General features: G+C 30.9%; 1 protein-coding gene and 1 long non-coding RNA gene across 5 annotated transcripts in view; one reads left to right on the forward strand and one right to left on the reverse strand.

The window, feature by feature from the left end:
- LOC126863988 (protein held out wings) overlaps positions 1–13,694 on the reverse strand; it is a 47,079-nt gene extending 33,385 nt beyond the window's left edge. For 2 of the 4 annotated variants that reach the window (XM_050614811.1, XM_050614810.1), the window contains exon 1: positions 12,623–13,693. In XM_050614811.1, the coding sequence (XP_050470768.1) occupies positions 12,623–12,749 (127 nt within the window). In that variant the 5' untranslated portion in view covers positions 12,750–13,693. Of the gene's footprint in view, positions 1–12,622 lie in introns of all 4 variants that reach the window. The other 2 variants (XM_050614812.1, XM_050614813.1) reach the window with 2 other exon arrangements.
- On the forward strand, positions 2,712–10,780 carry LOC126863991 (uncharacterized). The gene is made up of 2 exons (XR_007689039.1): positions 2,712–9,248; positions 9,708–10,780. It is a non-coding gene; the product is annotated as an uncharacterized LOC126863991 (long non-coding RNA).
- Positions 13,695–14,220: the final 526 nt, after the last annotated feature.

The raw sequence follows: 14,220 nt of genomic DNA on the forward strand, positions 1-14,220 counted from the left end.
ATTTTTTATCAATAATTGACGATATTATTATTTATCATTTATCAATAATTGATAATTAATCAATAGAATAGAACCTTTGTTACATATATTTTTAACTTTTCAACCTTTTACTTTTCCAGAATATAATATTTCAAGTACATCAGAGATCATAGTACGCAAATATCATTAACCTTAATAAAATTGTAGCCAATGTATACGTATATTATTCTGCTACAGATAGAGTTTTTAAAGAAATATTTGAGACGTTATTTTTATTTTTTATTTTTTATAAAATGGAAATTAAATCAGAATTTTCATTCTCTGCATTATATTTTATTATTATATTGTACATGTAACAAGTATGTGTAGCATACTTTGAAGCATGAAAAGCAAGGAAATAATTAAACTTCGAAAAAAATTTCATTAGGAGAAATTAAATAGTTTCGACTTTCAAGTGATGCATCAGATGGTACATATGTCTTCTCTGAAAGCGGAGACGTTTCAAACATTTGGAGGTCACCCCTATCTTTTTTTAAGCGGAACTGTAAATCTTTTTATGCACCATTCGATGCATTTTTTAATTCTCTACAAAAAATTTCAAAATATTTGGATCGAAGAAAGATTAATTTAAAAGATATCTTAACTTTAATATTCCAAAATTTATCGTATGGAAGATAAGGAAACGCAACGCAGTACTTTCTCGTTTATGTTTTTCTTACGTGCATGCGTATAAATGAAAACAAACGAAATTATTTCATGAAAGGTTAAAGTTACATACATATTTTCTGTCATTTTCTGTCAACTATTAAATTTAATATTATTATTTCATATGTTTAAATGATGAATCTGAAATTAAATCATTTTTATTATGATACGTAAAAAATATACAACTTCAATAACGAAAAAGAAAATAGAAAAAAGATTCTTACCTAGCAAGATTCAAACCGGAATCCTAAATACTACTGTACACACTACTTATCTATTTATCGCGATAACAATTAAAGAACTATGTTAGTTTAACTCAATAAAGGATACACATCACAATTTTTAAACGGGTATCCATTAGCGTGTAATATTTTAGCATTTGATCACATTAATGATCCACTCCATCTACTCTAAATTTTCTTTTGTCCAAAAAGTTCATTCAAGATGTAATCTCCTTGTGTGAAAACTATTTGAGATTTTTTTAAGGGTTAAGTATAGAAATTTTGTTTATTTCACTAGCTACAAAAAGGTAATCTACTAATATTTCAGACACGTTTTGTTTCAAGATTTCGTAATTAATAAATCGAAAATATAAAATAAAATCTATTTTATTAAACTTCTTTCGTTTATATGAAAGAGCTTTTTCTTGAAAATGTACATATTTTATTACACAAGTTTCACACGAAATATTTCATAAAATTCTTCATACCATAAAGTATATTGTATTTCCCTCAATATTTACTTCTTTACATTAAATGTCTTAATAATGACAAAGTATTTCATATTTCGATTTCAGATATCTTATCTCATACGGTTAACATCTTTCAGGGCAAGAATGTTACAACTATTATATAATTTGAAGGCAGTTTATCTATTAATAACCGTATTAACAAATGCTACTGCATTGATTTACGTCAATTTGGAAGAAGTCAAGTTTTCTAGCTCTTTTATTCACACTGTCTTTGTACAAACGTTACACTAATAACACAATTTAGTTTCTTACTATTCATAGAAGTTAAAATAGATACATAGATATAAATTTTGCAACAAATATACATAATAATATACACAATAATAATATAAATATTTTTATTAATACAGATATGAGAAAAGCACGCACTTTCTATAATTAAAAACATACTAACGATACAATATTGTTAATAATTTATAGAATATAAACCAGCAGGAAGAAATGTATTTTCAAAAATATTTTACTGATTATTATCACATTTCAGTATTGAATCATGCTAAAAGCATCTGGATATTACATTATCTTTTACATGATTAAATTAAACATACATATACATAAATATTTCTTTTACGTCTATATAAAAAACTATATTAATTTATGTTGTATAAAAATAATATTAATATAAATTAATCTTAAATGCAAATTGAATGAACTGGCACAAATATATATTTTCACCACGAAAAATCGAAGATTTGATTACTATGATTACCGACTACCACTTTATTCTCTTACTTTCATTTTCCAGATTTTCGAATATTTAACTTGTATTTATCGTTAGTATTTATTGCTTTTCATTTAATTTTTAAGAATTTCTAATAACCTCTAATCATTTCTATTTAATATTTTCATAGTATAGAATTAATAAAATTTTATATCTCATGTTAGTCTACTTCTAAAAGGAATACATTTTATATATGAATAAAATATAGAGAAAAATAGAGAAAACAATTTCTTCACACTATATACAATATGAATTTTGCACAAGTTAATCTAGAAATCATAGTACAGATTACAAATGGAATCAGGGTGATTCTATGACACAAAATAAGACGGAATTTAAGAAGGATGAAACTGTGCTGTGGGTTTCATTTTTAAGAAAATTAAATTTGGAAATTTGTCAAATATTATTTGACTAATTCCCAATAGAAGTGGGTTACTGACTACAGGCTATCTTATATACGAAAATAAATTGATGGACAATGCAGATTTTTCGCGTATAGCCTTTCTTTTTTTTCAGAAATTAAATTAGAATTAGTTTACTAGATGACATAAAAAAAATTGCAATTGGCCGAAATCGCGAAGAAACACGTAAAAATCATTGTTTTCAAGATTTTTATCTGGGTTTGTAATAAAAATTTAAACAATACATTTTAAATGCATATATATATAAGATATGAGAATCACACTGACGTCTCGAAGTTTCAACAACTATAGATGTTGAACCTGCTTTGCTTTAACTCGAGGCGAAGATGACCGACTAAGACTGAGTACAGTACGGGAATATACGGTTTGGTATAATGACCCAAGTAAACGTGTGTGAGTGCACGCCCAACTCAAGGCAAGCAGAAAGATTGACGAAGAGAAGAGCGAAGAGTGCCGCTTGGAAACGGAGACGGTAGAGAATTCCTTTCACCCTACCTACTTTTCGAAGCTTAAAGTAAGAGACTCGAATCGAATGGAGGGGGGCGGATGGTGGATACCAACGAGGATATGCGCAAGAAGGGTGGAGAGTGAGTAAAACGGAGGGAAGGAGAGTAAAAAATACTCAAGAATGATAAAGAACGAAAATTGTGGGAGTGAAAAAAGAAGGTTAAAGGGAACGGGGGACATAATTGAGCGAATTGATATTCGAACGAAACAGAAAAATTAAGAGATGACAATTGCACCGCTTGAAAAATACGAGATTTTTCCTTTTTGAAATAAAAATATAACAAAAATCAACCCAAAGAATGGAAGAAAGCAGGAGGAAAAAGAAATAGAAGAAGAAGCAGGAGAAGAGAAAAAATAAGAAGAAGGTTAAAGACTAAATTCACACGAGTGAGCAAACGAACAAGTGAAGGAACGAGGGAGCAAAATAACAGAAGAGAGACGGAGAATGACGAGAATGGAACGAAGACGAAGTGGCACGAGCCCGTTGGTGGATGCCATGCGGCATGAAGCGAACTGCAGGTCAATCCGGTCATCGGCCCCTATGTGTTCCCAAGGGCCACTGTTAAGGGTTTCATGATATTTCTCTTTTGTCTAAATCTCCGTCCCATCATTCTATTCATTATTTCTTTGCACGTACGTACTAACGCATTTTAAAATAACGCTAACCTATATCGATATACCGTATCAACCTATAAATCGTATATCACAAACTAAATTTATTCAGCATAGTTTATTCTATTGATCGATTAATCGCAGGTGCATCAATTAATTACAGTCGGCGTTTATTTATTTATTATATGTAGTTAAAAAGATTTGTATAATTAACGAAATCTAATGAACGAAAAGTTATGTAATGTAAAACAGATACATAGGAACAAAAATAAATTTAATCAATTTGATAGTTTGAAAGTTTCATTAATGCTCTTATCAATAAAGATTGTATTAACAAATTTCATTGAATCATTACCATATATTATTATCAATACTGAATCAGTCAACATTGAATCACTATTATGTATTATCAATATTAAATTAATCAATCAATATACTAAATCACTATCAAACATTCACTTATCAAAGATTCACAAAATATTATACCATTTGTTATATTATATTATTAATTGGTATATTCTGTATCTAGACATATTCTATAGGTATCTTTTGTTAATTTTAAAAACAAACAGCAAGTTTTTCATTATAATTTTTAAAAGCGTTTATATAATATAAACGCACTCATATAAACGCTACTGACAATGAACTCAAATGCATAATTGCCAGGAAAATATCAAAATTTTATTGTACGTATATTACTTTCATTAAGAAATTATCACATTTTTATATGTTACCTAACAATTATTATATGCATAGTATATATGTATATAACTGAATATTCTTGCAACCAAAGATTTCATTTTTAATGAATATTTATTAACATGAATAGAAAAATTAACCAGATTTATATTTCTAGTATTTAATATGAGTTTATTATATTCTAGAAATTTAATATATTAATTAATAGTAATAACAAATGAAGATCACTAAATAGAAATGCATAAATATGCATTCAATATGGATAATTGTTGATTAAAAAAGCTGATAGACCGATAGCTATGTGCATGATAAACGTATCACCGTATGTGTACAATGTACGCTACATTCACAGATACTTGAGGAATCTATATATGGCAAGCTTACGGAACAGCCTATATATTATATATACGTGCGTAAGAACGTATACGGTGGTCTGGTCTCCACGGCATAGGCATAGACATAGACGAAATGACGACATGACAGGTCGACCACGGTGAGGACTGCAAAAGTGGGGGCGCGTAGACATTTCCTTATTTAGAAACGGAGAAACGTCTTTGCTTAGTGGAACAGCTACTGCGAGGGATTTAATAAAATTTAAAAAGGTAACCTTCTCTTATATGTGTAAGAATGTAGAAACAGATTATTTAAAAGCAACTACAAAGAAAGGAAACAAAAGACGAAGTGCAAACAATACTTTGAAGAAATGTTGATTATTATTATCGACGATGCAACAATAAATAGCTAAATAAATAAATATAACAATAATAATGAAATAAAACATAATTAATGGTCATAATTAATATTAGAATAATAATAATTCCATTACAATAAAAGAAGTAAACAAGTTACTAAATTACGACAGGTATGCTGGTACGGTCATGAATAATATTTGAATAAAATACATATTATCTGTAATAGATTAAATTGTTTTAAAAGTTTATGAAAAATATAGTTATCTATATATTATTCCTTTCTTATCGTCAATATCTCAACTTGTTTCTTAAATGAACTAATATACGAAACTTTGAACATAATAATTATTTATTCATACAATACGACATTTTTTTAAATTTTGAACATTCAAATCTATTAATTTCTGCATACGAAATACGCATGTAATTCTCGATATGCATCTATAAATATGTATATAGACATAGAATGTCAGATATATGTACTTTCAATTTTCACTGCACTACTCAATCCACTACATTTTAATCGTAATTTCATTCACAATACAATACACTCTTATAGATAGAATTGCATTAATGTTTTCAGATATTATACTCATGTTTATAATGACTTTCTAAATGAATGAACCTGAAAAAAAATATTTGTAATGTTTAATGAAATAACTATTATCCGCATTCGTACATTCAGATAAGGAGTATAGATATACTTAATGATTAAATTTAAAATATGTACTTATGTATTAAATTTTAATATTATAAAAAATTCTTATGTTTAACATATCTTAAATCTCGTTCGTGGTTTCAAGTAATTTGGAAGAATTTAATGTTCACGTTAAGCAAACAATTTTCATCCTATATTTACGTAAAATAAATATGTTTCTCGAAAAATTAAAAAATCAGAAAATTGTTCATCTTATTTATAATAACAATGAGATAACATTAAAAAGAGAAATTAATTAAGTCGAATAAGTATAATGACGTTTAGAAGGGAATATTATAGAAAGATCATGATATAATGATATAGCTATTTGGAAAAGATATTGTACTTATATACCTATGTATATCAAAGAAAAAATAAAAATTCTACTTTTATTTTGGGTGCAGTCTAAGTTCAACTCTCATATTACATATCATTTAATTGTTAATATTCAAATTAATTGTAGGAATTTTCTGATTATCTGATTATAATTTTACATTCATATTCTTACGTTTAAAATAATATTCGGCGTTCGCTGAAGGATTTTTGTATAAAATTTTCTAATTACGTACAACATATTACGAATAAAATTTCACTCATCTAAGGCGTATTTTAAAAAGTAAATGTCGATCATGAAGAAATAGTACCTTTCTAAATATTACAAAATATTAAACTTAGTTATATTCATTTATAAAAAAAGTATTATGATTCTATATTGATTTAAGCTTTTGTTCTGTATCGATAATATTAAAACCGATCATAACTTGTTAGAATGATCTAAAACGCATTAGTGTAGTACAACGTACATATCTATATGTAAACTATATAAGTTTGCTAATCGTCATTTAATATATTATATAGATCCACCACTTGTAATTTAATACTTCACTAACAGTTATCGAAGATTTATCACAACAACTTGTTATCAAATGATTACGATCTTATGTACTGTTGACATTAAGCGCGTGGTACACTTGAAATCTCCACATTATAAAGTGGTTATCGTATCAGATAAAATTTATTTAAATGTAAATCGCTATTACGGTCGAAAACCTTAAGTATTTAGGTAATCCAACGACATTAGAAGAAGTTAAGAATGAACGGGATTAAATATATCAGTGGAAAAAATAATAATATCTTTCCGTTTCGGTAAGTATTTATGTAAACTGTGCCTACGTACGATATCGACCGCGATCGCTAACGGGTATGTGTAACCTCTTCGCTGAAGTAAAAGGAAGAGAAGTAAAGAGGAACAAAGAAGAAAGAAGGAATGCGGCCGCTACCGCCTTTGCAACCACTGCTGTCGCTATTGCTGCTGTCGCCTTGCTACTTATCATTACGACATACTAAAGAAAACAATCAGAAAAGAAAAGAAGAGTAGAGTCTTTGCAATTGTCTTCTGATACTCTAGTGATAGCTGCGAGTACGAACATTTGCCATTCAACATGCTAAGATTATCAAAGGGAAACGAAGAAAGTATAAACACGTGGTTCTCTGCTTTCGAGGAAATCGTTTCTTCTTTACCCACCTTACTTCCCTTTTGTCGACTAATAACACACACACACACATACACTCTTTCTCTCCATCTTTCTCATTGGATGTGTTTACGAGAAATTGTACTTGCTCATGTATGTATTTTTATTTTTACGTACAGACCATCGTTTCAGTGTCTTTTTCATTAAAAGCTAATTAATAACTTGTCACATACTGCAAATTCACTATACGCACAAAATTAAGTATATGTATATACATACTTATATATTTGTTCGTTCGGTTAAAGTCAGGAGAAATAATTTAGATATTTTTGAATAAAAATAGTAATACATAAATATCAATTCTAGTTACTGATTTCACCAGTTGTATTTTTATAGCGAAAAGAATATAATTTTTGTGAATATATGGAAACAATTTCTAAAGTTTATTTAATCGAATAAGTATAAATGTCGTATATCAACCTTGGAAACATTACACATATACCTATTTATTTAGATTATACCAAAAATCTATGCATATTGAAAATCAAATCAACCGGATATTACAGTGTTATTCGTTAAACTTTATGTCAATTTCATTAATAGTAATGAGCGCAAATATAGGTACTATGCAAGCCGCAAACAAAAAAAAATTTGATCAAATATAAGGACAATTTCATAAAATTTCATTACACAAAAAGTTAAACATAAATTAGGATGTAATAAATTCTTTAATAAATTTATTGAAAACATTGGAAGTTCTTCACTACTACATTTAGTAATTGTTAGTAGTAGCAGTCCTTAGAAATACATATAAGTAGACTATTTACATTTGTAACATATTCTGGCAGATTATGGTCGTGTTTTAATGTTTTGAATACTTGTAAACAGATCAGGTCAAGTGCAAGCAAGAAATTGAATAACAGGGAAACAGTTACCGGAGAGAACGAATAGTGAAAATGAGAATGTGAAATATGTAAGTTTACTGGAAGCTTACTTATCGACAAGCTTTAAACGGAACAAAAGTTCCAAAAATATGAAAATATTATTGGTATAATCGACCTCAATATATGTAAGTACACACCATTGTTAATCTCTAAAACTATCGCTTCTCACTTGCTTGAAAAGTTTTATGTGAATGTATTTTACGCGAAAAGATATTGATCGAAGATGCAATAGCAAAATATAGCAGTGCCCTTTATAATCATTACTGAAATTAAATCGTTACTTAAAAATGAACAAAAAGCAAATGAAGATTGAAGAAATTATTCTTAATGCATTGTTTTAATGTTTATATCTGACTTACATACTTCATTAAAATCTAGATAGATATGTTTGATCTAAATGAGATTATCAGTATACATATAGATAGGAAAAGCTCGATTTCCTTGAAGTATGTATGAATTGTTCCGTGAGATGTGATACGACACTAATCAATCTATTATATTTGAGACCGTGTATGATTTCATACGTTTCCATTTGAAATGATTAAGCACAACGACCTAGTAGCAGAAGAAAACTAGACCTCGTGTCTGTCCAAGTTTTCGCTAGACAGTTTCGAAAGGACGCGCTTGACAACGAGTTCTATTCACGCCACTAGGTCACCGAGAAAACTTGCTACGTCGTGTTCGAAATAGATCTTTCGAACACGATTGCAATACGGTTGAGCCATCATGAACTATGCATTACGATGAACAACATTGTGCAGAGACTCCAGGTCTACATCATAACGTGTTATGACATGTTTGTTCTCTTCAATTTTTCGCTAATTTTCTTTCACTACGTTTAATACTACATGTCCGTCCTCAATTGTAAGCTAGTTCAACTTTTAGCAGGCAAGAGAAGTTTAGGTCGGAGAGAAGCTCCTTATACGATAAAATCCTTGTCGAAAAGATCGTTTAGAATGTAACAGAAGACTAACTGCGTGCAATGCAAACCGTACTTTCGTCTGAAGGCGTCGTACACCAGAGCACAGATAGATGCGTCAAAATCATGTACGTATTACCAGATTTTCTAATCCTGTTAATTGGAGTTGATGTTGTATTACTTAAAGTCGCACCAACTGTCAAAGATATTAGCGATAACTTCTTGTGTTAAAACAAGACAATATATAATAATATAAGGATATATAATATCCTAATTTTTGCTAAAGGCTCTAATATTCTGAGGCTGTTAGCAAGGCGTTGTTTGTCGATCTTTTTTTAATAATATAATTTAGTTAACATAACGAGTATACTTATATGACAAGCACAATATCTGAACAAAATTATCGACGAAAGGTTTCTCGTTTATGAATTGATATACTCGTATAATACTTAAGATATGTATGAAGTATGAATCAATATAAGGAATAAGAAATGCATAAAACTGAATTTTGAACATTAATCAATGAAATATCATACTAAATTTAATCGAAGAAGAGAAGAATAAAATGAATTTCTTTGCATCAACAGGACTATATCCTTGTAGGAATGCGCGAGATCAGAGAGCTTTCGCAAAACCGGTTCTTGTCGTAAACGTCATTTGACACATTTCCTGTGAAACAGTATAGACGACTAAAATGCACATACGCTTTAAATAATGTTATTTTCAAGCAAATCAAAAATAACAGAGAAGCTTTCACCTAATTTTCCAAATATTGAGTAAAAAAATCTATGCATACATTTATTTGTTATAGTTACTAAAATAATAGTTACTATAATAATTATAGTTATTAAAATAACACGTATTTAGTTGCAAAAATGACAAAAATTACTTTTAAATTTATTATTTTTCTATATGTAAATCACATACTACGAAGTAACTATGTATCTGTTATTTACAAATGCAAATACAAGTTACAATCACAAATAATAGGAATCTATGATTGTAGACACTACCAGAACTATTATTTACAAAGTTACTTTTAAACACTAATCATTATGAGTTGTGTTAAATAAATACGAATATTACCAATTACATAATTATTATATAATTATAGTATAAAAATAAATATATATACCCTTTAACCATAAATACATATATAGTAAGTGATTGTTTCGATGCAGTAATAATATGCTCTTTAGATATAGGTTATGTATTTCCCTTCCGAGAGTTAAATGCTCGTATTAAGTATAATTTTACTACTGACAATAAGTCGCGATAGAAAAATCATTTTATGATTTCTTGTGTATTAAATTATTCAATTAGATTCACTGCGAATATGTTTGCGTATACATAGCAAAATGACACATATAGTAAAAATGCTAAAAATATGAAATAAATATTGACAAACATATTTCGAACGATATTAAAGTATTTTAGAAAATATATAAATAGCAGCTCTTTCATAAAATGATATTTCATAATTAGAAGGTATTATTTCCAAAGTATGGTTTTTGTTCAAGTTTTAGGTACTTAAAATAAATTAATTCGTAAAGAAACCAAATAATAATTTAACCAGATATACAAAAAATATATATTTTACTTTATAATTCGTGCTTTATTGTAATAACAGTGCTATTAAATTATATGTATTTCCACGTGACTCATGCTTCAGTAATTTAAAGAGAAGTCAAAAATACAATATGCCAAGTTTTCAACACAAACCCTATATATGATATATATATTCTGAAATTACATTGTACGAAAGAACAAAAAATACATATATGAATATGAATGGTCTTGAAGCCACATTGTTTAACTATGAAAGTTGACAATTAGAATTATGAACGTAATTTTTAAAAATTTGCCTTAGAGCGTAGATAATATTATTTACGCCATGCCCATGAGCAAAATGAGCTTATGAAATTAAGTCATTTACTACTTGAGAATTGAACGTAAATCGTGTATCCGGATAATGAAAATTGACATTTGCAAAAAACCAAATTGATCAGTTTCCCTTTTAAGCGGTTCATATATTGGAACAAGTATATATCACAAAATCGCGCATATAAAGTGATAATAGAATTTAGAGACACAATTTACAAACAAAAAATAGGAAATAATTCATGTGTAGACTGGATGCTTAAAACTTTCTGCATTCAGGATATTACATATATCTCTTTCTTCATCTTCTGAATTACTAACTTTAATTTGCGAACTTTTCTTGTTTCCCAATGACATATAATAATACTCAAATGTACAATGCACAAGATAAATTTAATATATCGTCGCCCTGGTTCGTAATTAGTCCTAACTCCATTTTTCAAGAAAACAAGGAATTGATTAATTCATATAAATACGTATGTCTCATTATTATAAAGAATACAATTTGGTGATAATACAATAAAAATTCCAGTTAGAAAGCAATAAATATTCAGTTCTGTTAAGCCCTAACACCGCACAATAATATAAACATCATAAACTTTAGACTGAGTTTTCTCAGTTTACAAAGTAGTGGAGACAGAATAGTTGAGAACTACATAGAGCGGCGATATATTAAACATTTTACTAGATTTTATATGAAAATTTACGAATTTACGTTTCTTGTCTAGAAAAAAACTGAAAGCACCGTAAACGTGTCGTAAAGTCTGCATGTGTACAGTGCATACACGTACGTGACGCACACACAAGACTGTCTAAAAATAGAGAGTGAAAAACTATTCTCCAGAATGGTTGATACGAGTGAAGCAGATTATAGAGAAAACACATATTAACGAGCAAGAGAAACGCAAACATAAAATACGGGCGTGAGCAAACTGTGTACTACGAATTTTCCATAATCCATGACATTAGTAGATTTGTATAGTTGATTTTCAGAATGACAGTTTCCCCGCCCGTTATTTCATATCTTGTTTCCTCAGCCGTATGCAATAATTCTGAGCCAGGCTGGCGGAATGCCGAATAGACTAAATCAAATTATGTCAAGATTAGTAGAATCGATCAGTTATGTATATGGATCGTAAGTCACATGAAATTGTAAGTTACTTTGATCAACTTACATTGTATAAGTTAATTTCCTGTCCTTCTCGCTCCGACGTAGAAAATTGGAAAAATAAAGTGAACGGCAGGCTCGAAGACACGAAGAGCAGACCGGGACGCGTAACACGTGACACATGATCGAGATACGATGTTTGCGAGCAGTTCGTTGCCGATTATGGGAAACTACGAGGTAACAAGAACCGGTATCTCAGGCATGAACAGCGTTCCTCGACACGACGCGAAGCGACGTTGCGTATTTTTTTCGCGTGCGCGAATGCCGTAGCGAAATCCGTAAGATCTCAGAAACTATGGCGAAAGTTTCACAGGCATGTAGAACATGCTTGGACCGAACTCCAAGTATGAATCGCTGTGGGCGTTAATCATGCAACCAAAGTAAGGCGTGTCGCGAGTGAAATGATGCATTACCGAAGGTACAGAAGATATTAGTGGATTAATGGTTGCTTACCTTCGTCTAGTAGGCGCTCTACATGTATGAAGACATTAGGGAAAGCAGCTAACTGCTTTCGATCTTTTAGTAACTGTGACAGGTAGTCCGCTATACTCTGCGTCGTCGTGTTAGTATTATCACACATCGCAATTACTTGATTACTCCTATGGCGGTCACGCGAAAATAGAAAAAGATACAAAAACAAAAAAGGTATTGCAAAGAGAGGGAAACGGAAAGAAAAAGTGATCGTTAAACGTAAACGAGCAAGAGACAGACGACGTTGCAATTAAGATTCAAAACAACAGTAGTCCTTTCACGTTTTGGTTTTGCACAACGTTAACGCTGATTTTTCAATTATTCACTATTATATCACTTTGCCTTTTTATTTTTCGCACAATTATCTCGTAATTAATACAACTCGCTGTTCGTGCGTCGCGCCTTCTCACTCGTGGTTTCTCTGGCGCGCTCCTCGCATACGTCGCCACGATTGCGTTACGTTTTTAGAAATAGCGGAGTCAGTATACTATGTATAAGAAGGAGAAGGAGGAGGTAAAGGAGGAGGAGGAGGAGGAGGAGGAGGAGGAGGAGGAGGAGGAGGTGGAGGAGGAGGAGAGGGAGAGAAGTATGTAAGAGCGACAGAAACAGGGAGGATAGAAGGTGGGACAGGGAAAGAAGTAGCACGCGCGAGAAAGAGAGAGAGCGAAATTACGAACAAGGGAGAAGAAGCGGAGGAGAAAGGAAAGACGAGGAGGGTTGAGAAGGAAGAGGAGGAGAAGGAAAGGAGAGGAAGAGAGAAGGGGGAAGAAAAAGAAAGAAGGAGGGAAGGAGAAAAAGGAGAGAGATAGAGGAAGGGAAAGGCAGGAAAATTAGACACTGAGAGGAAGAGAGAAAGGAGAAAGAAAGAGAGAGGGGGAGAAAGAGAGAGAGAAGAAGAATACAGCCTCTCTCACGAGTTGGATTCTGTTAAGGTTAAAAAGTTAGATCGTAGATCGCGAAATTAAAAACAAACACACGCTACGGGACTCTCGGCTCTACTGCACTATCCGTGCATGTGCCGCGGTGAGCTACCCGTAGATTCCTGAGTTTGAACGCATGCGCAGCACTTGTTTTGCGCATGCGTCGTCCGTGTATTGGTCTTGCGTACCTCTATCGGCGCGCTTCTACCGCCCACTACCATATACGGCCTCTGCGTACGCGCGAGTACTGATCGTGATCGTGAGGTACGCGCCATACCATCACCGCATACAAGTTGGATAATTCAGGGACGTAGATATCTACTAGCATACCCTGCCTCTTGCGATCTTTGTGATTCATGAGTCGGACGCTACTCCGTTTCATGAAATTCTTTTTGTTAACGGAACATCACGAAACACGTTTATTCGTATATCCTGCTGTTGTGTGAGGGACTACCAAAATCAAGGACGTTGATCTATATGTGACCGATCTATTGAATAGGCTTTATTCGCTTAATTACGTGCTCATTACTGAAAGAGAAATGAGAAACTCATTCTCTTCGTATGAAACATTTGTATTTACTAACTTTATATACCTTCTTTGGTACTCTAACTTATTTCTGGCCTGCCATTTACGACAAATTTTTCTAAATTCAATAAAAT

Source organism: Bombus huntii, chromosome 3, assembly GCF_024542735.1.
Source record: "Bombus huntii isolate Logan2020A chromosome 3, iyBomHunt1.1, whole genome shotgun sequence".
In the NCBI taxonomy this organism is placed as follows: domain Eukaryota; kingdom Metazoa; phylum Arthropoda; class Insecta; order Hymenoptera; family Apidae; genus Bombus; species Bombus huntii.